Source organism: Entamoeba histolytica, genomic scaffold, assembly GCF_000208925.1.
Source record: "Entamoeba histolytica HM-1:IMSS scf_1104750516425 genomic scaffold, whole genome shotgun sequence".
Lineage (NCBI taxonomy): Eukaryota > Evosea > Mastigamoebida > Endamoebidae > Entamoeba > Entamoeba histolytica.
The window spans coordinates 95,133-116,728 of NW_001914883.1; the positions used below are offsets into that span (position 1 = coordinate 95,133).

Here is a 21,596-nt window from a genome sequence, read left to right on the forward strand (position 1 = left end):
AATTATGTTTTTAATCATCAAATCTTCTTGATAATATTTTATTTACTCTTCTTTTTGAACCTTGACCACCAGATGATTTAGAAGAAACAGATTTATCAATTGAAGAATTAAATATTTCACTTGTAACTGACTCTTTTACACTAAGACTTCCATCACTAACACTTTCTTTACTTATTCCAAATATTTTCATTGCAACTGAATCTAACATTTCAGGTGTTTCTATAAATTTATATTCTGTTATTGGTTCTTGTTCTACAGCTGATTTTACCATAACATCAAGTAAATCAAAAACATAAGGACTTTCTTTAATAATATCTCTTTTATTTGAAATAATTCTTACAAATTCACTTTTTGTTTCAGCTCTTGTTGAGAAATATACAACAAATCTCATTAAAATATCTCTAAATACAGATGATGTTTCTGGAATAATACATTCATTAAAGAAAAGTTCTACAATAGTTACAAAATTAGCAGAAACAAGTGGTGTAATACAATTTAATACATTTCTCATTAAAACAGATATGGAAATATGTTTAACATCTTTTTCTGCTAATTCTTTACAATAATTTAAATAATCTTTAAGTTTAACTTCTTTTAATTTCTCTGCATTTTCAACTAAAATATTTCTTTTTTCTGCAAGTATTTCCCAATCATCTCCAACTCTTAATACAAGATTTGTTGTTCTATCACAATACCAACATGTAAATGCAATAATACAAATTGGTACTACAAGTTCTGGTTTTTTTGGAAATGCAAAAAAGAAAAGTTCTGGTCTTGATAAAACTCGTGCAAAAATTTCTGCTGAAATATCTTTTGAATCATTATCAGTTAATCCTCTTAATGCCATAATTAATATTCCTTTAAACATACTTGGATTATTAGATGTAACTTCTTTAAGTGAATTTAACATTGTTTCTGGTTTTATTTCTTCATATATTTCTGGACTTAATGCATATCTTAACATTCTAATGGCTTGTCGATAAATAGTAATTGGAACTTCATATGATACAAGGAAACAACTAACAACCCACATAATTTTAGACATTAATTGTGCATCAGGAACATTATGTAAGAACATATCTGAAATATTCATAATTTCAATAATATATTGAAAGATAACATTTTTATATTCTACAGTTAGTTGTGTTTCATCTGTATTGACTAATGCATTTTTTAATTTTAGTAATGTAAATACAAATTGATCAACTGGCATATCATTATCTCCAATTTTAAATACTTTATTAAAGAATTTACATGCATTTACAGATGCTTGAACATTCATAGATGTTGGGTCTCCAGAACATGACCATTCAACTAATTCTTTTTTAATTAATTGAAGTAATTTAAGTTTATTAAGATGTAATGATAATTGACAGAAATTATCCATAATTTCAAGTAATGTTTCTCTATTTAATATATTATCAATTTCTAGTGCTGAAACTAATGTAAAGAATTTTGTACCACATTTAGCAACTTCTGGATTTTTATCTGATGAATATGAATCAAAGAAATTATAACATAATTTCTTAATAAAATTATAGAAGACTTCTACTTCTTTTTTATCTTGAACAGCATAACAAATAAGAACAGAAAAGACAATCATATAATGAACACCAGAATCTTCAACAAAAATACCATCTCCAATAAAATCATTTAATACATTCATAACAATATATTGTCCTTTATATTTTTCACTATATGTTCCTCTTGATATCATCATTGTTCTTGAAAATTCATATGATAATGCTTGAGCTGTTCTTAAAAATGTTGTTTTAAGATCAATTTTCATTAGTGCTTGGAATACAATTAAGAATGAATCTCTATTTTTTGCTTTAGGTAATTCACTTTTTAAGAAATTAAAGATGATATTATAATTTGAATTTTCATCTCCAAGAATATCATCTTTATCATTTCTTTTTTCACAGACTCTTGACCAAAAGATAATTGCTTGATCTGAATTATGTGTCATTGCTGAAGTAACATCATATACAAGAATATCTAAAATTTTATTACATTCTTTAGGTGTATAATCTTGTGCTAAATTAACATATGGTAACCAATAAATACTATATGTTACAAGCCATTTTTTTTGAAGATCAGATAATTTATTTCCTCCTCCTGCAAGTGTACCTTTATAAAATACAATTTTGGCATGTTCTTTACAATATTTAACACACATTTCACAAATAGCAGTAGCTGCTTTTAATCTATTTTGTTCAACTGTAGTAGAAATATCAACTCTATACTTAATGACATTTTCATATAAATTTTGATCAAAAACATCAGAAAGTCCAAATTTAATTGGTAATAACCAACAGATTACATTAAATGCATGAACTCTTATATCTTCATCATCTGCCATTAATGTAATTAATGAATGATGTAATAATGATGCTCCAAATCTTTTTAAATTATCAATAAATAATGGGTCTGGTTCTATATCAATATGTGCATTAACTTTTTTTAAGAATTCAATATGTTTATTATCAATTGCTTTAACTCCACTTTCATAAAATTCTGGTTGACATATTTTAGAATAAACATTTGCAATAGCTTTAATAATAACTTTACTTTCTGTCATATTTTCAATGTCTGGATTTTTTCTTGAAAATACTAAGTCTGGATGGAATCTAATAATCCATTTTAAAATTCCTGAATGCATCTTTTCTAATTCTACTATTCGTTTTGGTTTTATAAAGAATTTTTCTCCAAGTGATAATGGTGCTAATGAAAAAATACCACAAACTGCTTCTAGTGTAGAACAACATAATACATCAGTAATTGGATTCATTTTCATTTGTGGATTAATAAATGTATTAATTAAATATTGACAAATATCAGTTCTTTGTTCTAAAGGCCATACTAAGAAATGAAGTTGAAGTGAAATTGGAAGTACTGAATTTGTAGGTTCTTCTAAATGAAGTGTTGGATTCTTTTTAATATTTTTACAAAAATAATACAATAATGTTGCAAAATTTTGTGCAAAGTATGCAGGGAAATTTGATGCACAATTAAATAAATCACTTGTTGTATTTATTATATTAAATGATGGCCAAAGTAATTTAAGTTGAAGAAAGACTTCATTAATAATAGAAAGAATACCTAACATTAATCCATATCCTAATTCACTTGAAAAAATAGCTTTACAATCTTTCATTAAACAATTACTTAAAATAATCATTGTAGTTAACATTAATTGTCTTCTTCTTTCAATACTAACTTTTTCTGATATTACTAATGGTAATGCATATGACTTAACTTGTTCTACAAAGAAATAAAATATATCTGGATGCATACATGATAATAAATATATTAAATTGCTTTCATTAGGATCTTGATATTCTGTTTTTTCCATTAATTCTTTAATGATACTTTTAAGGATTGGTGTAGCTTCTTCTCCAAGTTTTGTAAATTCTGGATTTTTCAATGAATATGTTTCACTTAATATTTCATTACTCATACTATTTGTTCCTTTAAGACAAAGTGTAGATAAATAAATATTTAATAACCTATATCTTATTTCATTTTTTAATTCTTTTCCTGACAATTGTTTTTTAACTATTTTAGCAATTCTTTGAACAATTGAATGTGTTCCTTCATTTTCTTCAAGTAATTTTAAAATTATTGATGTTTGTATATAATCCATTGAAAGTAAATGTTGATTAGTTACTTGTAATTGTTCTTGTTCTATATTAGGTAACATTTTATTAATATTTAATAATGAATCTGGTATCTTACTAGACATTAATATGAATAAATATCTTGAATATTGTCCAATATATTCTTTATTTTCATGTGTTACATTCCATACTGTATTATCAAAATCTTTTAATGAGGTAAAATAAAGATATGTTAATAACTGTGGGGTTTCTATTCTAATTGATTGATCAAATCTTTGTTGTAATACAGTAATAATTGCTTCAATATATTCTGATAAATGTTCAGTAAATACAACAATAGCTTCTCCTTTTTCTTTTTTCCCTTTTTTCTTCTTTCTTTGATTTTCTTTTTCATCAAATCGTTTTGTAGCTTCATTAATTCTTTTAACAGTCCATAAACACATAACTGCATCAACAAATTCCATCATATTTTGATATGGTATATCAGTTTCCATAATATCAACAATTACTTTCATTAAATCCCATACAATTAATGTTCTATATGTTGGGTCTTGAAATACCATAATAAAAATTGCTTCCATTACAGCTTCTGCTAAATAATCACTTTTACTTGTTAAAAATGAAAAGAATGTTAATGCACCTTGTTTTTGTGTATAAATAATATACATTTTAGGAAGATTTGAAATATATCGAATTAATTGGACAAAAAGAATCATTTCATCACTTATTTTTTCTTTTATCTTTTCTTCTTTAACAACTTTCTTTCTTTTTTCTACTTGTTTTTCTTTTGTTATTATTTCTTTTGGATTCTTTAAATCTTCTGGAATTTCTGATAAAAATTCCTTTTTAACTGTACTAATTCCTGTTGTAATTCCTTCTATTTTAACTTCATTTCCCCATGTCTCTAATATTTTAACTACTTCTAATTCAGTATCTCGTATTTTCTTTACATCTAATGCTGCCATTTTTCCTTTTTGAATTTCTCTCCATCGTTTAACTGCTTCAAACATTGTAGCTTTAATATATGTATCATTAGCACAATTAGATGCCATAAATTCTTTAATATGATGTGGAATTGATAATGGTCTTGTAATACTTGTATATGAATCATTTTCTTTTACTTTATCATAAACGTTTTGGTAAAGTTCTATAAATTTTCTTTTACCAAGTGCAAGTACTTTTTTCTTTGCATGTATTTCTTTTTCTTCTTCAACATTAATCCATAAAAATCTATCATTAACAATTAAATGTAATGCATTATACATAACACTAAGACTTAAATAATCTTCTTTATCTTCAAAAAATGAATCAAGAATACGATATGTAATTGGAAGACTATGTGCTGCACAAAATACTACTTTTCTAGCTCTTCTTTCAATTTCTTCTTTTTCTACCTTAGCAGGACAATTTACAACAACTCCCATAATTGCTTGTATATATTTTTCTGCTTCTTTTCTTAATGGTAAAACTCTAAAAGGTGAAATTCTTTTTTTTGCTTCATCTGGAAGATTATAATATGAATCTGGTATATATAATTCTGTGTTTTCATGTACTCCTTTACATAACGTTTCAATATAATTTAAAATAGGTTCTGTTTTTGCATTAATTTCATTAAGTCCACTAATATATTTTGTTACTGATTGAATTTCTGATAAATTTGTTTTCATATGAATAATTGCTTCTATCTTTGATCCATGACATTCCATTTCAAATGATTTATTAAAAAATGGTGATACAATGCTATGAACTGTATTTAACTCTTTTCCAAATGATCCTTCTGGTAATGAAAACATTAAATTTTCTAATACCTCCATTATTTCTGCTTTTAATTCTACTTTCTTTGCTGATTTTACTGAAAGTGCAATTGTTTTAAGAACTCCTTCAACTATTTTAACATCTGATGTTTCATTTTTTGAAAATTGAATAAACCTTAATAAACGAACACGAGTGGCAAAATTTTCTGTATTAGGATCTTTCCAATACCCAAAGAAATAACTCCATATTGTTCTAAATTGTTTTTCTAATGAAAGAAGTTTAACTAATGAACTCCATTGATTAATCATTGTTTTATATGCAACATCAAATACTGTTTCATTTTTTATTGCTTTAATATTATCTCCAATAATTTTTAATCTTCCTACCATTTTATCTGCTAATTTCTCCGTTAATTGATCCATCCATCCACAATACAAATAAAATGATATCATAACATCTGAAATGAAAATATTTGCTACAATTGTTTCATACGTTAATTCTTCTTGATTACTTGATGATATTTTTACGACTTCTCCTAACATATTTGTAGATTTCGATCGAATAAATACAATCACACGTCTTAACGCACTCGCATAATTCTCATCTTCATGAAGTGAAAATGTATCAGATTCTTTTGGATTATTTTGAATAGCAACTCCTCGTTGTGCTGCATTTAATACTAACTGATGTAATTCTGTCAGTTCTACTGAAAAAATTTCTGTTTGTTTCAAATCAATAACATCCATCTCTGTTATTCAAAGTTTTTTTTGTTCTTTTCTTTTGTATTTCTTTCTAAGTAATTATAACTCTTTTTACTATTTCTTTATTCTTTCCTTGTTCTATTTTTACCTAACTTGAAATACAATAACATTATTTTCTTTTGTTTTTTTTCTTTTTTTTTGTTTTAAACCATCATCTAACTCAGTCACTTCTATTGAAATGATAAATAAAACTTAATGACAAACACAATTAAATAATCAAAATTTACTTCTTTTTATTTCTTTCTCGACTCTCACTCCTTTCTGTTCTTCGATACTTAGTTCGATATCTCCCTCTTTCTTTTTCTCTTCTTTCTCTTGCCTCACGTTCTTCTGCTGCTTTCTTTAGACATTCTGGAATACCATCTTTACTTTTCTCTCCCATTTGACACAAACTCCATAACTCTTCAACAAACTCATTTGTTTTATCTCCAAGAAATGCCTCCAAATCAATTTCTAAATCACGAGGATCTGTTTCATTTCCCTATATGTGAGTCGTTTTTTTTTCATTTGTTTTAAACAAGAAATACCAAACATTTTCTTCAATAAATCCTACTATTGTGTTAACAAGAATGTCGTCATCTACTTCTAATATATCAATTATTTTCGATGTAATCCATGCTCTCATTACTTCAATATTGACTTTCTTAAAATCTACTTTCTGATAGAAGTTTTCTGGAAATGTCATTGATTTCTTCAATTTTTCATGTTTGTCAGAAAAGTGTGGGTCTTGTTCAATTGATGTGCCTTTAAACATTTAGTTTTTTCTTTTTTTTTTCAGTTCCCTTTTGTTTTATCCTTCGCTCCATTTCTCTCTTCTATGTATTGTCTCCCACACCTCTTTTGTTTTTGTATTTCATAGTATTTAACAAGCGTCGTTCATTACAAAACAAACACTGGATATAATTTTCGTCAATCTCAAAAAATCACAAGAGATTGTAAAAAAATCTTCATTCTTATTTAAAAATAAAAGAGTTTTGAGCTAAAATTAAACATAAAATGATGACGTAATAAAACATTTTCAAATGAAAAAATAAAATTCTATTAGTTAAACATATAAATAGAATTAGAATCAATAATAATAGTAGTTACAACAATATATTGTTTATTAATTTTATTTGCTTAACAAGATAAGACATTCATTAAAAGAGTTTAAAAAAAAGCATATGCCATTAGTAATATATGAAAATAATTAAAAAAAATTTGAAAAAGAATATAAATAGAGAAGTTACTACAAATATTTCTTTTCATTGTTTGTTATCAAATTACATATATATTATTATAATTAAAATGAAATAATGATAATTATTTTTAATAAGAATAATGGAATAGAGAACCAAAGAAATTTCAATTAATTACTTTAGAAGGTACTTTTCATAAAAACCTAAATTAGAAGACTTATTTTAAAGACATTAAAATTTAATAAAGACAGAAAATTAAATATAAAAATATTATTTTTTAAAATCCGACTGTTATAAATGGCAAAATAAAATTACAAAATAAGAGAAAGAAGAAAACAAGAGAAAAAGAAAGAATATGTGTTTACCATAAAGTATCAAAAAGAAAAAAATAAAAAAAGCAAAAATAATAAATTAAAAAGTGAAACTAAAAAATAAATTGTAAGAACTTATAAATATCAAATATGGCTGCACAAACAGACGCAACAAGTGTTAAATTAGTTGTTGTAGGAGATGGAGCTGTTGGAAAAACATGTTTATTAATTTGTTATACAACTAATGAATTTCCAAAAGATTATGTACCAACAGTATTTGATAATTACATGGCACCAATGACAGTTGATGGAAAACCAGTTAATTTAGGACTCTGGGATACAGCAGGACAAGAGGACTATGAACAATTAAGACCATTATCATATCCAAATACTGATCTTTTCTTATTATGTTTTTCAGTTATATCAAGAACATCATTTAATAATATTTCATCTAAATGGTTACCAGAAATTAAACATTATGAACCAAAATGTAAAATGATGGTAGTTGGAACAAAAACTGATTGTCGTAATGATGAAGCTATGATCAGAAAATTAGCTGATGAAAACCAAAAACCAATTACAACTGAAGAAGGTGAAAAACTTGCAAAAGATATTAAAGCTGTTTGTTATATGGAATGTTCAGCTTTAACTCGTTCTGGACTCAATCAAGTATTTGATGAAGCAATTCATATTGTTTTAAACAAAAATCAACCACAAAAATCATCACATAAGATGTGCACTTTGCTTTAACCCTTTTTTTAATTGGAGTTTTGTTTTTCCTCAGATATTTGTTTTTTTTTTTAATAAAAAATTTTAATTATTTTTTTTTTAGTTCAAAAAAACTAAAAAAAATAAATTTAATAATTTAGAATGACAAGTTCCTATTGTTCTTTATTACTTTCATTTTATGAACAGTTAAGAAAAGAAAAACGAATAGATGAAATTTTTGAAGAACTAAGAAATGATCCAATTACAAGATTAGATCAAACAAGTTTTATAAAACCATTTAAAGAGACATATTTTGGAAGTGCAAATGAAATTGTTAATTTAACAAATCGAGAGGTTTTTACAATTGATATAGAACAAACGAATATTATAGATGATGGGGTTCATATAGATATAGATAAAAAAAGTGGAATAACTGAATTAGGATTTCATTCACCTTATCTTACAAAAGAAGATATTCCTAAATTTGAAGAAATAATTACAAATTTATTAAAAAATGTTATTAATAATACAAAATATTCTTATGATATGAGTAAATCAAAAAAATTAAATAATAAAAGTTTGGAAATGGGTAAAAAAGAAAAATGTTTTAGTGTATTACTTTATATTGATTCAAATGGAAATATTATTAAAAGATGGTATGGAATAACTTTAATATCAGTTCGTGGTAATTTATTTTATCCAAGAAGTTTAAAATTATCTGATTATGATAGTTTATGTAATTTACCATTTAACCTTAATTTATTTAAACATATTGAATCATTTACTTCTGAAATAATGACATCTAAATTAGAATCACTTAAAAAGTGTATTGAATTAATTAATAAAAATATCTTAAATCCTCCTCCAATAGATAAAATTCATAACTTTGTTAAATGCATAGGTTATATATTATCTAATACAGTAGGAGTTGATTTGTTTCAGATTTATAATGACCTTGCAATTGTTAATATTGATGTTTCTCGTAGTATTTGTTATTCTACTATTCGTTCTCCTTTAAGAAAATTTAGAGATGTATTAGTTCAGTCTCAATTTATTGCTATTATGAATGATTATAATGAACAACAAATGATTGAGTTTGTAACTGGGAAAAAAGAAATATCTAAAAATGAATTTCAAAAATTAATTCTTCATATTTGTTCAATTTAATTCATTTTTATAATTTTAATTTTGATTATCATTAAAATAAATACGATAAAAATAGTGTAAATAAAGATTGATAATACTCTTGTTTATTTCCATGAATATATTTGTATTGCATTATGTTCAATTATTGTTTTATTCTTTAGATTCATAAAGAATTCCAATTCAAATGGTATATTAAATTCCTTCTTAAAATCTTTAGAAATATTAAGATATGTTTTTGATATTGTTAATACATTATTTACACAAAATAATCCATAACATGCTTTTGAAGGAATAACAAAAATATTCTTTGGGTTCTTTTTTTCATATGATAATGGACTCATTGATTGTGGATTTTGTAGTGAAATAAACCATCCTTTGGTATAACTTCCTTCTTGATATAATGCACAAAATCCAAAAATACTCTTATCAACTGTTTCAATAAAAATACTTACTTTAGGATATTGAAGATATAATGGATTTATCCTTAATACTTCTTCTCCCTTTTTCCAACTAAATACTCTTTTAAATTCATTGGTATTCATTAATTTATCTATTTCATGTAAATTCCTCTCGTTGCATAAACAAAGTAATATTGAATCATTTGGATCAATTTTATAATTAACATTAATTTTATTATTTTCTTTAAATATTTTCATTGACAAATCATTGTTATATAAAGTTGATACTTTTTCAATTTTTTCTTCTGTGATTTTAGTTTGTTTATCTTTATTTAATTCTTCTTTCATTTTTTTAATTCTTGCATCAATGTCAAATTCCATTTGTTTCATACGTTCTTGTAAGTCTTCTTCTTTGAAAGGTTTGACATCTGTATTGGTATCTACTTTTTCTACTTCTTTATATAATTCATTAAATGGTTTAAATGATCTTCTATTTATAACATCTTGTTCTTCTGTATCACATAATTTAAATACTACAAATTGTCTAAATTCTTTTTTATTACCACCATCAACTCCTGATATGTTTGAGAATGGTTTTATGTCTTTAAATTTAGTTGGTAGTTGGTCTTGTTTTCTAGAACAAACATATTTATAAGTTTTGAGATTAAATACTCCATAAAATTGAAGGAATTCATCATACCCATTATTCTCAAATGTTATAATAGGTAAATGTGTAGGTATTGAAGTATATTTTGTTATGAGAAGTTGTTCATTAATCACAAAGAAGAATTGAGAAGAGTTATTAAGTACTTGAATTGTTTTATTTTGCTTTCTTTGAGGGATGGTTTCATTTAGGTACCACCCAAATATTTGTCCTGTTTCCATTTGTATTATCATAATTAATTGTTTTTTTCCAATGATACAATCCCAAAACTCATCAGGTTCTATTTTATTTTTTGTATTTGAATCAAAAAGAATTTTAATTCCTTTGTTTTGAACAAAAGAATTTAACTGGTTTCCAATTTCTTTACTTTGTATTAATTTTAAAAGATTAATCTTATTCATCTGATAACATTCATTCATAGTTTTTAAATTCTTTGGTATATCATGTTTTTCTTTTTTAACTTCTTTTGGAAAAGAAAGTAACTTATTTACTACAACCTTTTTTATGTCTTTTGTTTTACCACTTAATGTGCATACAAAAACTCTCTTAACACCTATATATCGTTGATTTTCTTCTCTAACTATTTCTGTAATAGAAGGACAGTTTTTAAATTTATTTTCTAAACAATGGTTCTTTGCAATCCATAGATTATGGTCATTTCTCAATTGAAACACACCGTGAAATGTAAATATTGTTCCATAAGTATTATAATTTGGTTTATTATAGCTCATAATAAAATTATCATAATCTACTGTATTATAATACTTAATAGTGTCATTTTTACTAACATAGAAAAAGAAATCTTTCTTTGTTTTAATAACCTCAAGAGTGTCTTTGGATTCCATTAGTGGAATGGTACCACATAAGAACCATCCAAAAATTGTTTGGTCCTTCAGTTCAACTATCATTAGTGTCTTTTTATTTCCACAAACACTTTCCCAAAATATCTTGTCGGTTAACTCTGGTAATGTATTACTGTCAAATAAAATATAGCATTGAGAACTTTTTAAATGAGAACATACAGCTCCAAGAATTTCTTTGGAGAGAATTCTATCTGTTACCAACACTTGTTGATCATTCTCTCTATCTTTTTGTAAGTTTGTTGTTTGTTGTTTCTTTTTATTAAACGGTTGCAAATTACTTAAGTCGAGTACAGACTCACGACCTAAGAAAATATTTTGGTATAAATTGATAATCATAACCTCTTTAACAATAAGTCCTACAGATGGGTTATAACCAATAACATGAGAAAAAGAATTAAAATCTAAATAATTCTTATCGTAATCACTTTTACATATTGCATCACATGTCCCATCTATATTCCAAAGGAAGAAATCATGTAGATTTAACACATAAGTATCTCCTTTACCACCAAAAGAACATACTTTCTTTTGATTGTCGATACAATTATATTTTTTAACTGTAAGACTAGTTGGGTTTACACAGAATAAACAGTGACCAAAATCTTGAATAACAGTTATGTTTGAATTTACATCAAACTCTGAGAGAGACTTTTGGAAGAATATTCCAAGAATATTTCCATAATTAAATTTCAAAAAGATAAGAATATAAGAATATCCTTTAATACATTTCTGTATTTCAGAACTATCTATTTCATTCATTTGCTTATTTAACAATACTTTTGCATACTTTGTTTTGAATATATCAATTCCAATAGTTCCTAAAACTTCTTTATTTTTAATAACATCACCTAATGAAAAATCTGTTTCTGTGGTAATTTCATTTATTGGTAACTGTGTCTGCTCAATTACACTGTCATTTTCTTTAACTATTTCTTCCTGAACAATGTTTTCTAAATTCTTTGATTCTTCAATACTATTTTCTTGTACTTTTATTTCATCAACTTTCTTTTGTTCTTGGTCATTATTTATTAATGGATTAGTATCATAACATTTTATAAACATTTTATCATCTTCATTTGGTGAGTTAATAAATTTTAAAATCATCACTTCATCTACTTTTATTTTTTTCCCAGAGGGACATCCTGTAATATTACTCAAATCAACAAGTTGTTTATACGATGTTTTGGTTTTACTATTAGCATATTCTACCCAGAGTCCAGATTTTGACAAATAACCAATATCATTTAATTCCACAATAAAATTATTATTGCTACTACCAAATAAACAAATAGTCCTGAACATCCCTTTCATTTTATATATTTCCAATTCATTATTATTTTTCCTATTTATATTAATAATTGCATGGTTAAAATCATTCTCAACTTCAATTTGTGTTGATTCTTTATAACATGGAATTTTCTTTTGGAAATATAATCCCATAATATTTCCATTATCAAAATACATAAAAAATATTAAGTTTGTTTGTTCTGATATTATTTTTGGTATTTCATCTTCTACAATATCTTTTGTTCTTTTATGTATCAATACTTTTGCATATTGAGAGTCAGCTAAATTGGTAGATATTTTTAATAATATGTCTTTAGTTTCAATCAATTTTGCTAATGCTAAATCAGAATAACACTGCTCTAGCTCTTGCTTTGTTTGTTCTCTAAGACAATTATCATTAACAGATTTAAATTCTTGACTCATTTCTTCATTTTTTTCAATTTTCAAACTAGTATTACAACATACTTGTGTTTGTTGCTTTAATAAAAATATTCTTTTTTGCATTGATTCTTTATTAAATGGAGGTCCCATCTGATTGAATTTATCTTTTATTAGATGTTTTTCATCTAATAACCCAATAACTAAGTCATTATAAGTTTCATTATCACTAGTATTAATGTTATCATCACAACTTATTTTCTCAATAATTTCATCAGAGTCTTTGTTAGAAACCAAAGTATTTGAAAAAGACACTAAGCAAATACTAGTAAGTTTTGATTCTTTTGAAAGAAGATTGAAATGAGTATTTAAAGTAATTGGATTTTGTTCTTGAATCCAATTAAGTTTATTTGTATCTACCTTACCCAAGCCATCAATTTTTAACAAGAATTTTTGATCTTTTAATCCAAATGTTACTTTATTAAATATTGTACCTACATCTATTGATTCTAAAAGAAATTTAGAATGTAATGTATTAAAAGTATAAATTTTTTGTGATGAACTCAATGAAAATACTATACCCATTGTAGGAATTATATCTGGTTGTTTTGTGAGAGTTAAGAAAAAGACTTTTTCATAGTCTATTTCAATAAATATACTAACTGGTACCGAAACAGCTACTAGAGCACAAATAATATTCAAATTCTGTTTGATTGAATAAGTAGATGAAGATTGAAAAAGTAATTTTGCATATTGTTTTTTTGTTTGTAAACATAGTGGATATAATATTTTATTATTACAAATAAAGTTAAACATATTTGTAGGTTGAGTAAATGCCTTAAAGATAATAGGAATTAAAGGCTCTTTATATTTAATAAGTTGAAACACTTTTAGAATTTTATCTTTCTTTCTTCCTTCTTTAAACTTTATACCTTTTGAAACATTCATTATTGAATCAACTAAACTTGGTTGAGGAGGTTTAACATCAAAACAATCAAGTAATTGTTTTTTTATTTCATTGTTGATTAATAGAGATAAGTCATTTTTAAAAGATAATGAATTTTCTTTTATCTTAAATGTTTGTTCATGTAATTGTGTTGTAAGTATATTTAACTGATTTTTATGTTTGTCAAAACAATCACATAATTCTGTAATTATCTTAAATAAAGCTAAAAATGATAATCTAAATCTTTGAACAATTGGATCATTATTTTTTGATGAATGTTCAATGTCCATAATTAAACCAGTACAAAACTTAATATACTCATTAATACTTTCATGTGTACTTACAGAAGACATATTAACCTTGTATAGAAAAAAAGAAGTTTAAATTTATTTAAGTCAAGAATGATGCAAAAACGATAAAATTTTTAAAAAAGTGAAAAAATAAAAGAACTTAAAATTAAAAAGAGAAAAACTTAAAAAATGAAAGAGAAAGAATGTCTCGAGTTAGACAGACATTATATCCACATTTAACATGGGAAATTCCTTCTCTTACAGTCAGTAGTGATGAAATAAAACAATGTATTTTACAAGTTAATGGAAGTGCACCAGCAACTTTATTATGCTCAAAAAATGGATATCAAAGTGAGTTTTCAATGATTATTGATTCAATGATAGAACTAAACGAGATATTACAACAATGGACTCAAAAGAAAAAACAACAATTTGAAAGTGAAATAGGTGAAATGCAAAATGAACATTTAATAGAATGTGGGACATATGAAATTACTATTAAACAAAGTCTTTCTATATGTCGTGTTACTGTAGTTCCAGGAGAATTTAATTCAATAAAAAGTAAATTAATAGAACCGATAGAAAGTAAAAAGAATGTAGTTGGAGATAAAATGTTTATTAAATATAGACCAGTTGATTTTAATGAGAATATGTTAGATTTTGAAAGTTTGCAATGTTCAATAACACATAATCATTCTAAAAAAACATTTAATATTAAATTATATAATTTAGGAGATTGTTATGGATCACCTATTCCAATATTTACTCAACAAGGTGGTTATACATTATCTATTTCATCTTCTGTACAACTTCTTTATAGCTCTACATTTTTTCTTAAAGCAGGTAAACTTGATATTACTAAATGTTTATTGTTTCAAGACAAAACAATTATTACCAATTCAAAAGAAATAATTCATATTCAAAAGAAAATAGATTCAACTTTAACTCTTGTTGTTGGGAGACCATTAGAATTAAATATTTTATTATCAGATTCATTCGGAAATGTAATTAAAGAATTTGACTCAGCAATTCCAATTAGTGTACGTCATTCTCAACAATTAACTGTAACAATGAATGAAAGTATTCTTAAATTAAATGCACTTTCATCAGGGACTTTTAGTTTGAATGTATTACTCTTACAAAAACAAAATGGAGAATTAGAAAAAATTCCACTTTCTGGATTTCCAGTAACTGTTATTGCTTTAGAACCATTAGAATTAGATTTGTCACAAATTTCATTATGTAAAAAACTTCCAGAATCTATGACAATCGGAGATTTATTAACTGTATCATTTGTAACATATAATAGTGAATTAGATGAAGTTGGTATTAACCAAATTCAATTAATTGATGTTCAAGCATCAATTAATTCTATTCCAATACAAAGTTGTGTAATTTCAAGAGAATGTGGATTTGATGTAAATATATGGGTATGTCTTCCAGGAACATTGACTGTATCTATTTCAATTGATGGACATATGATTAAAGGATTTCCAACTACAATTAATATTGAACATCCTTCTTTTGTTAAATTTTCTTAAAAAAAAAATATTAATAATTGATTGTTTAAACCCTATTTTATAGTTCTATTTGAAAATATATCTTTTTCATTTCTTATGAACAACGAACAAATAGAAGAATATGAATCATTAAAAGAAGTTTTTAAATATAATGACTTAATTAATTTTAATAAAATAGACCAAAATCATTATCGAGTTCATATTTGTTTTTCTTCTTCTTGTTCTTTAATTCTATTTTATTATTTACCAAATAATTATCCTTTTGAAGAAATTCCTCGTTTTGAAGCAAAAACAAAAAAAAATTGGTTAAGTGATGGTCAGTTAAATGTTTGTGTTGATGAAGCTGAGAGAATAGCAAATGAATATAAAGGAGGACAATGTATTTATGCAATTGTTGATTATTTACAAAGTGAAGAATTTCTTCAAAAAATTAATGCTAAAATTTATAAAGATGATGAAGCAGAAAAAGAGATTCAAGCAAAACAAGAAATTATTTCTAAAGAAGAAAATGAAGAAAGTGTTATGCATGGACTTTCAGTAAAAGGAATTCCTATTTTTGTTTCTAATCCAATTAATGATCGTAAAAGTAAGTTTATTGCATTTGCTGCACCAGTAACTAATGAAAAAGAAGTTAGAATTGTATTTGAAGAGTTATTAAGAAATAAAAAGATATCTATAGCAACTCATAATATTCAAGCTTATAGACTAGAAATAAACGGTTCTATTATTTGTGATTTTGATGATGATGGTGAACATGCTGCTGGTAAACAATTATTAAAAAGTCTTGAACAAATATCTGCAACTAATGTTTGTGTTATGGTTTCACGTTGGTTTGGAGGAATATTATTAGGACCTGACAGGTTTAAAGATATCATAATGGCTGCACAAGATGCCATTAATATTATGAATACATCTTTACAAACAACAAGTACTACAAAAGTAAAGAAGAATTAATTTATTTAAAACAAACAACAGTATATACTTATTTTTGACTAATATAATCAAGTTCTTTTGAATCAATTTGAATTTCTTTTCTTGAAGGAAAAATTTTTTCATTAGGTCTATTAATAAATGAATCATCACTTTTTTCTTCTTCTACTTCACGTGGAATAATAGAAATACTTTCTCGACTTAATCCAGAATTAATAAGACTAGACAAATTTGGTTTATCAAAAGAAAATAAACTTGTCTCTTCATTTTTTTCAGATAGCTTTTTAGGATCTTCTATGATTGTATCTAATTTAAAATTATCTACGTCTTCAAAATATTTCTTTTTTTCTTCAAGATATTCTTTTAATTCATCTCTTTCTTTTTCTTCTTGCTTTCTTTGTTCCTCTTCTTTATTATTTCTTTTCTTTGCTTTTTTTTCTTCGGTTGATTTTCTACTTGAACTAGATGATCTTCTTCGTGGCATGAAATAGAATTGTAGAAACAAAGTTCTTTCTTCTCAGTTCTAATAATTGTTTCTCATCAAATAGAAACCTCAATTTAAAAAAAAAATATAACAAATAATAAATTATGTAATTAAGTAGTATTAAAAACATTATTTAAAATGCTTCTTCACATTTAGCAATTTACTGATACGAAACTTCTACGCACTAAAGGAATATTACTTGTAGGTAGTTCAACATCAGAAAAATTATCTGTTTTACCCATACATTGACGTGCTCGTTGTGAGACTAAAATATCAACAGGATTATTTGAAGTAACTTTGTTATAGTATTTCTTTAGTCTCTTCTTACTTACATAAGGAACAATCATTTTCACAGATGGACATGAAATTTTTAAATCTCTCATCTTTTCATTATTTAAGTCAATAATTTCTGTTAGTCGTTCACAATCAAAAACATATAATTTAGTTAATGTTGTAGGTAAACAAAGAGATACAACTGTAGAACAATCATTTACTTTTAATTCTTCTATTTTTAATGAACTAAGAGAAGGGAATGGTGTAACATTAAAACATGAAAATGATAATGATCTTAATGAAACAGGAAATGATAATTGTATAGGGTTGTATGAATGAATTCTTGATAAAGAAAGGTCTATTAATGAGTCATAATGTGAAAGGTTTAGTTCCTTAACATTTGTAAAAAGATCTTTATTTCCAAATATTGAAACTTTAGAAGGATAATATAAATTCCATGCACTTTCAACTTCATCAGTTTCAACAATATCTGGAGCAATAATAAATAATTTTTTTTGATCAATTAATAAAGGAATAGAATGATTAATAAGGAAAGGAGAGATATTATTAAAGACAGAACAAATTTTACAATAGGAATGTATTTCTTTTAATTCATTATAAATAGAGTCTTTTAATCCAATGACTCTCAATAATATTTCTATTCTAATTTTATTTAATTGTTTAATATAAGGAAGAAATTGTAATACTCCACTTGCAGCACATTCAATAATTAATTTAGTAAAATGAGGTAAGACATTTAGTATTGGTGAAATAAGTTCAAGTGATTGTTCATTAACATTAAACCCATAATTAATATGTAACCTTCTCAATGATTTAAATCGAGTAAAATCAAATCTAGTATCAACATTAGTGTATATAAATAATGTTAATTCAATTATTTTATCAGTTATATCATATTCTTTAATTTTTATTAAATCAAATGGTTGTAAAAGTTTTAATGATAAATTAAAACATTGTACATTTTTAATAAGAGTAAATGGAATATTTAAAAGTACTTCATAATCACAACTTAATGTTTGAATTCCATCAAATGTTTTTAATTCTCCAATTATTCCTTTTGTTTTACTACTTAATTGTGATAATTTACTTTCTCCTTCTACATTAACAATATTTGGATTTCTTAATAAACAATGAATAGTTTTTAAACATTTACTATTTATTTGTGCAAATTTTCTAGCATTCATATAATCAAGATATAACACTACATTTAATAAATACAGATGTTCTAATTGGACTTTCATTACTTTAAATCTCTAAATCTTTTTTTTGTTCTTTTAAGTCAAAGATTTTTTTTTTGATTTTTTCATGCTTCACCTTTTTTACTTATTTTAAAAAAAAATTTGTTATTATTATTCATTTTCATTTTATTTTTTACTATTTTTTAATTCTTTTTATTATTTCTTCTATCGTATCTTTAAAAATAGATCATTAAAAGGTGAAGTTTTTTATTTTCAAATTTTTAATGTTATTGTAATATATAACAAAAATAAATTATTTAATGAATTTATCCATAAAATGTTGATGATATTCATTACGTAAAGTATCATTAATATATTTGGCTTGTTTAGGAGGTTCTTTTGCTTGATTTTTAAATACAACATCATCATACCATTTTCTTTGAACTAACCCATCAGAAAAATATTGTTGAGAATCAGATGAGTTTGAAAACTCTTCTTCTTCTTCCATTTCTTCATACTCTTTTTTAAGAGCTTCTTCAGTATCTTCACTTTCAATTTCTTCTTTAATTTCTTCTTTAATTTCTTCTTCTTTAATTTCTTCTTTAATTTTTTGTTTATCATTACTTTCTTTATATTCAATTTTTTTAGGTTTTAATTCTTCTTGTTTTTTATTGGTATTTTCTAACATTTCTCTTGTTATTAGTTGGTGTACTTTTCTTTTCTTTAATTCTGGTTGTACAATAACATCTTGTGCAGAAACTTGTTTTGATGGTACATAATTGATTCCTCCTTGGTGTTTACTTCCTCTTGCTGAATACCATGTTGGTCTACCAACGTTTGTCATATTTAATAATTTGAAGTTTTTTAATTTTAATTCTCCTAATTGTTTTCAACAAATGTCTTCTTGACATACCTTCTTATTTATTTTTCTTTTTTCTTATCAACACTCTTCTAATCTTCTTTTTTCTTAATCTTTGTTTTATTCTTTACAACTTATTTACATTTGTTGTTTTGATTTACCTTTCTTCTTTTCTTTTGCTCTGAACTTCTTTTATTTTTTTTTTGTTTTGGGTTGTATAGTGTCGTGTTAGACTTTTAGTTCAATAGAATAATATATCTCATCATTTGTTTACCAGTTTGTCATAACCAGTTGCTGAAGAAAAAGTGAAGTATTATCGTTGTTCATTCCATAAATCTCCAGGATGGTAAATATACATTACTCATAATGAATGAATCGTCAAATAATTTGAAGTACATAGGTAGTGTTTTATAACTAAACACAGTGAAGTTAATTACCTTGTCATTTGTTGAACATAATAACAACTGAAGGGACATGAGTATTTCATAATGATATTAACAAACATTGCACAGAAATATATTATTGAATTAAGAAGTATTTCTTTTAGACTAATATAACTGAAGTTGATTAATGAGTAGAATAGACAGAATAAAATTTAATGAAAACAATAAAAAAAAGAATAAAATACAAAGAAGTAATGAAGAATGATAATACACTAAGTGAAAATGAATTTATGACATAAACTAAAAACATATAAGCAAACTCCAAGGAATAATTACAAAACAATACATAAAAAAATAATTAATGATTTAGAAAAACTACCATTAAAAACAATAAAAACAATAAGAAATGTCCTATCAACCATCAATTGTGAAACATTTTTTGACAAACAAAATTAGTAAAATCGTAAAAAACAAAAATAACAAAACCGAAAAAAGATTTTATATTCAAAAGATCAAGAAATTTAATGTCATAATAAAGAAATTCTATAATGCAATTCACATAAAAGGGGTTGGTTCATTTTTATGAGGAGAATTAAATATTTTGATATCAATAATTAACAGAAAGTTAAAAAAACGTCATGTTAGTTGTTTTTCAAATATTTAGAAGAAAAATAATAACTTATACTATAAAATTAGTAATGAAAAAATAAGAGAAAAAGGAAAAGAAAGAAAAAAGAAATAGAAAGGTTCAATAAATGAACCAAATAAAAGAAATATCATTTCACTCTATGAAAAGAAAGAAGTAAAAAGTGAAAGAAAATCAGAAGGTTCAAAAAATTGATGTTTCAAATAATCAGGAGAAGCCACTGGAATAAGAAGATTATTCTGAACCTATTAATATCGTTTGGAATGTAAATACTGGTAATTCATTGAGATGCAAATTCAAGACAAAACCACTTTACTTAAGATATTTGATGAACAAGAATCTATTTTAAAAGAATTGTTTAGTGTTACAAGTCATTCACTTTCAATACCTGATGGAACTTTGGGTACACATAGGTATTGGAGTAATGATGAACATACTAGATTTATGGTTTGCCTTTGTTTTCTCAATGCAACTGCTTGTAAAGGACTTCCTGTTTTAAAAATATCCAAATACGTAAAGACTAGAACATCAGTACAAGTACGAACTCACGCCCAGAAATATTTCTCAGATAAAAGGAAAATTCATCATACAGACCCTTTTATAATTAGTTCTATGAGAGCTGATATTGAGACATTGCGAAAAATCTTTGGGAGAGAAAAACCTGTTATGATATACCGATCTTTGTGAAATAAAAAAAAAGAATTGTTAATTAAAAACTATTATTTGATACTTTCATTTAAAATCATTCTTTTTTTTTAGTTAAAAATCAATGAGTGTGAGAAGTTCCAAATTACCAGAAACAACCTCAACCGTTTCAGAGAATCCTGATCTTATTCATCAAACTTCACAACCTCAAATTAAGGAGAATGAGCAAAATAAAATGTCAAATCGTCCATTATTAGAACGTTTTGAACCAGGAGTATTACAAATATTTTTTAAATTCACTGTGCTTATGTTTTTAGTACCACTTCTCTTGTTCTTTGCTTTAAGAAACCCT

At 24.9% G+C, this 21,596-nt stretch overlaps 11 protein-coding genes across 11 annotated transcripts; 5 read left to right on the forward strand and 6 right to left on the reverse strand.

Annotated features, from left to right (window-relative positions):
• Nucleotides 1-10: 10 nt before the first annotated feature.
• EHI_013240 (uncharacterized protein) lies at nucleotides 11-6,121 on the reverse strand (the record flags this gene model as incomplete). The annotated part of the gene is made up of 2 exons (XM_651246.2): nucleotides 11-3,461; nucleotides 3,510-6,121. The coding sequence occupies 2 exons, from the start codon at nucleotides 6,119-6,121 to the stop codon at nucleotides 11-13; spliced, it is 6,063 nt and encodes a 2,020-aa protein (XP_656338.2).
• A 212-nt stretch (nucleotides 6,122-6,333) lies between these two features.
• On the reverse strand, nucleotides 6,334-7,019 carry EHI_013250 (splicing factor, putative). The gene is made up of 2 exons (XM_651208.2): nucleotides 6,669-7,019; nucleotides 6,334-6,617 (listed from the first exon to the last, which is right to left on the reverse strand). Exons 1-2 carry the CDS (start codon nucleotides 6,888-6,890, stop codon nucleotides 6,360-6,362), a joined length of 480 nt encoding a protein of 159 aa, XP_656300.1. The 5' UTR covers nucleotides 6,891-7,019; the 3' UTR covers nucleotides 6,334-6,359.
• A 756-nt stretch (nucleotides 7,020-7,775) lies between these two features.
• EHI_013260 (Rho family GTPase) lies at nucleotides 7,776-8,405 on the forward strand (the record flags this gene model as incomplete). The annotated part of the gene is made up of 1 exon (XM_651209.2): nucleotides 7,776-8,405. One exon carries the CDS (start codon nucleotides 7,776-7,778, stop codon nucleotides 8,373-8,375), a length of 600 nt encoding a protein of 199 aa, XP_656301.1. The 3' UTR covers nucleotides 8,376-8,405.
• Nucleotides 8,406-8,495: 90 nt separating this feature from the next.
• EHI_013270 (uncharacterized protein) lies at nucleotides 8,496-9,500 on the forward strand (the record flags this gene model as incomplete). Its single annotated transcript, XM_651210.1, has 1 exon — nucleotides 8,496-9,500. One exon carries the CDS (start codon nucleotides 8,496-8,498, stop codon nucleotides 9,498-9,500), a length of 1,005 nt encoding a protein of 334 aa, XP_656302.1.
• Nucleotides 9,501-9,583: 83 nt separating this feature from the next.
• EHI_013280 (uncharacterized protein) lies at nucleotides 9,584-14,305 on the reverse strand (the record flags this gene model as incomplete). Its single annotated transcript, XM_651211.2, has 1 exon — nucleotides 9,584-14,305. One exon carries the CDS (start codon nucleotides 14,303-14,305, stop codon nucleotides 9,584-9,586), a length of 4,722 nt encoding a protein of 1,573 aa, XP_656303.2.
• A 203-nt stretch (nucleotides 14,306-14,508) lies between these two features.
• EHI_013290 (uncharacterized protein) lies at nucleotides 14,509-15,846 on the forward strand (the record flags this gene model as incomplete). Its single annotated transcript, XM_651212.1, has 1 exon — nucleotides 14,509-15,846. One exon carries the CDS (start codon nucleotides 14,509-14,511, stop codon nucleotides 15,844-15,846), a length of 1,338 nt encoding a protein of 445 aa, XP_656304.1.
• A 75-nt stretch (nucleotides 15,847-15,921) lies between these two features.
• Nucleotides 15,922-16,779, forward strand: EHI_013300 (uncharacterized protein; the record flags this gene model as incomplete). Its single annotated transcript, XM_651213.1, has 1 exon — nucleotides 15,922-16,779. One exon carries the CDS (start codon nucleotides 15,922-15,924, stop codon nucleotides 16,777-16,779), a length of 858 nt encoding a protein of 285 aa, XP_656305.1.
• Nucleotides 16,780-16,807: 28 nt separating this feature from the next.
• Nucleotides 16,808-17,239, reverse strand: EHI_013310 (uncharacterized protein; the record flags this gene model as incomplete). The annotated part of the gene is made up of 1 exon (XM_651214.1): nucleotides 16,808-17,239. The coding sequence occupies one exon, from the start codon at nucleotides 17,237-17,239 to the stop codon at nucleotides 16,808-16,810; it is 432 nt and encodes a 143-aa protein (XP_656306.1).
• A 152-nt stretch (nucleotides 17,240-17,391) lies between these two features.
• On the reverse strand, nucleotides 17,392-18,774 carry EHI_013320 (uncharacterized protein; the record flags this gene model as incomplete). Its single annotated transcript, XM_651215.1, has 1 exon — nucleotides 17,392-18,774. One exon carries the CDS (start codon nucleotides 18,772-18,774, stop codon nucleotides 17,392-17,394), a length of 1,383 nt encoding a protein of 460 aa, XP_656307.1.
• Nucleotides 18,775-19,024: 250 nt separating this feature from the next.
• EHI_013330 (pre-mRNA-splicing factor, putative) lies at nucleotides 19,025-19,555 on the reverse strand (the record flags this gene model as incomplete). The annotated part of the gene is made up of 1 exon (XM_651216.2): nucleotides 19,025-19,555. The coding sequence occupies one exon, from the start codon at nucleotides 19,553-19,555 to the stop codon at nucleotides 19,025-19,027; it is 531 nt and encodes a 176-aa protein (XP_656308.2).
• Nucleotides 19,556-20,887: 1,332 nt separating this feature from the next.
• EHI_013340 (uncharacterized protein) lies at nucleotides 20,888-21,286 on the forward strand (the record flags this gene model as incomplete). The annotated part of the gene is made up of 1 exon (XM_651217.1): nucleotides 20,888-21,286. One exon carries the CDS (start codon nucleotides 20,888-20,890, stop codon nucleotides 21,284-21,286), a length of 399 nt encoding a protein of 132 aa, XP_656309.1.
• Between the last annotated feature and the right edge of the window lie 310 nt (nucleotides 21,287-21,596).

What these genes read in the sequence shown, in the direction of transcription:
- EHI_013250 (XM_651208.2), bottom strand. Translation starts at nt 6,890, where the DNA reads ATGTTTAAAGGCACATCAATTGAACAAGACCCACACTTTTCTGACAAA. An exon ending in TAGGATTTATTGAAGAAAAT is followed by an intron (nt 6,618 to 6,668) that starts GTTTGGTATTTC and finishes ACTCACATATAG; the next exon opens with GGAAATGAAACAGATCCTCG.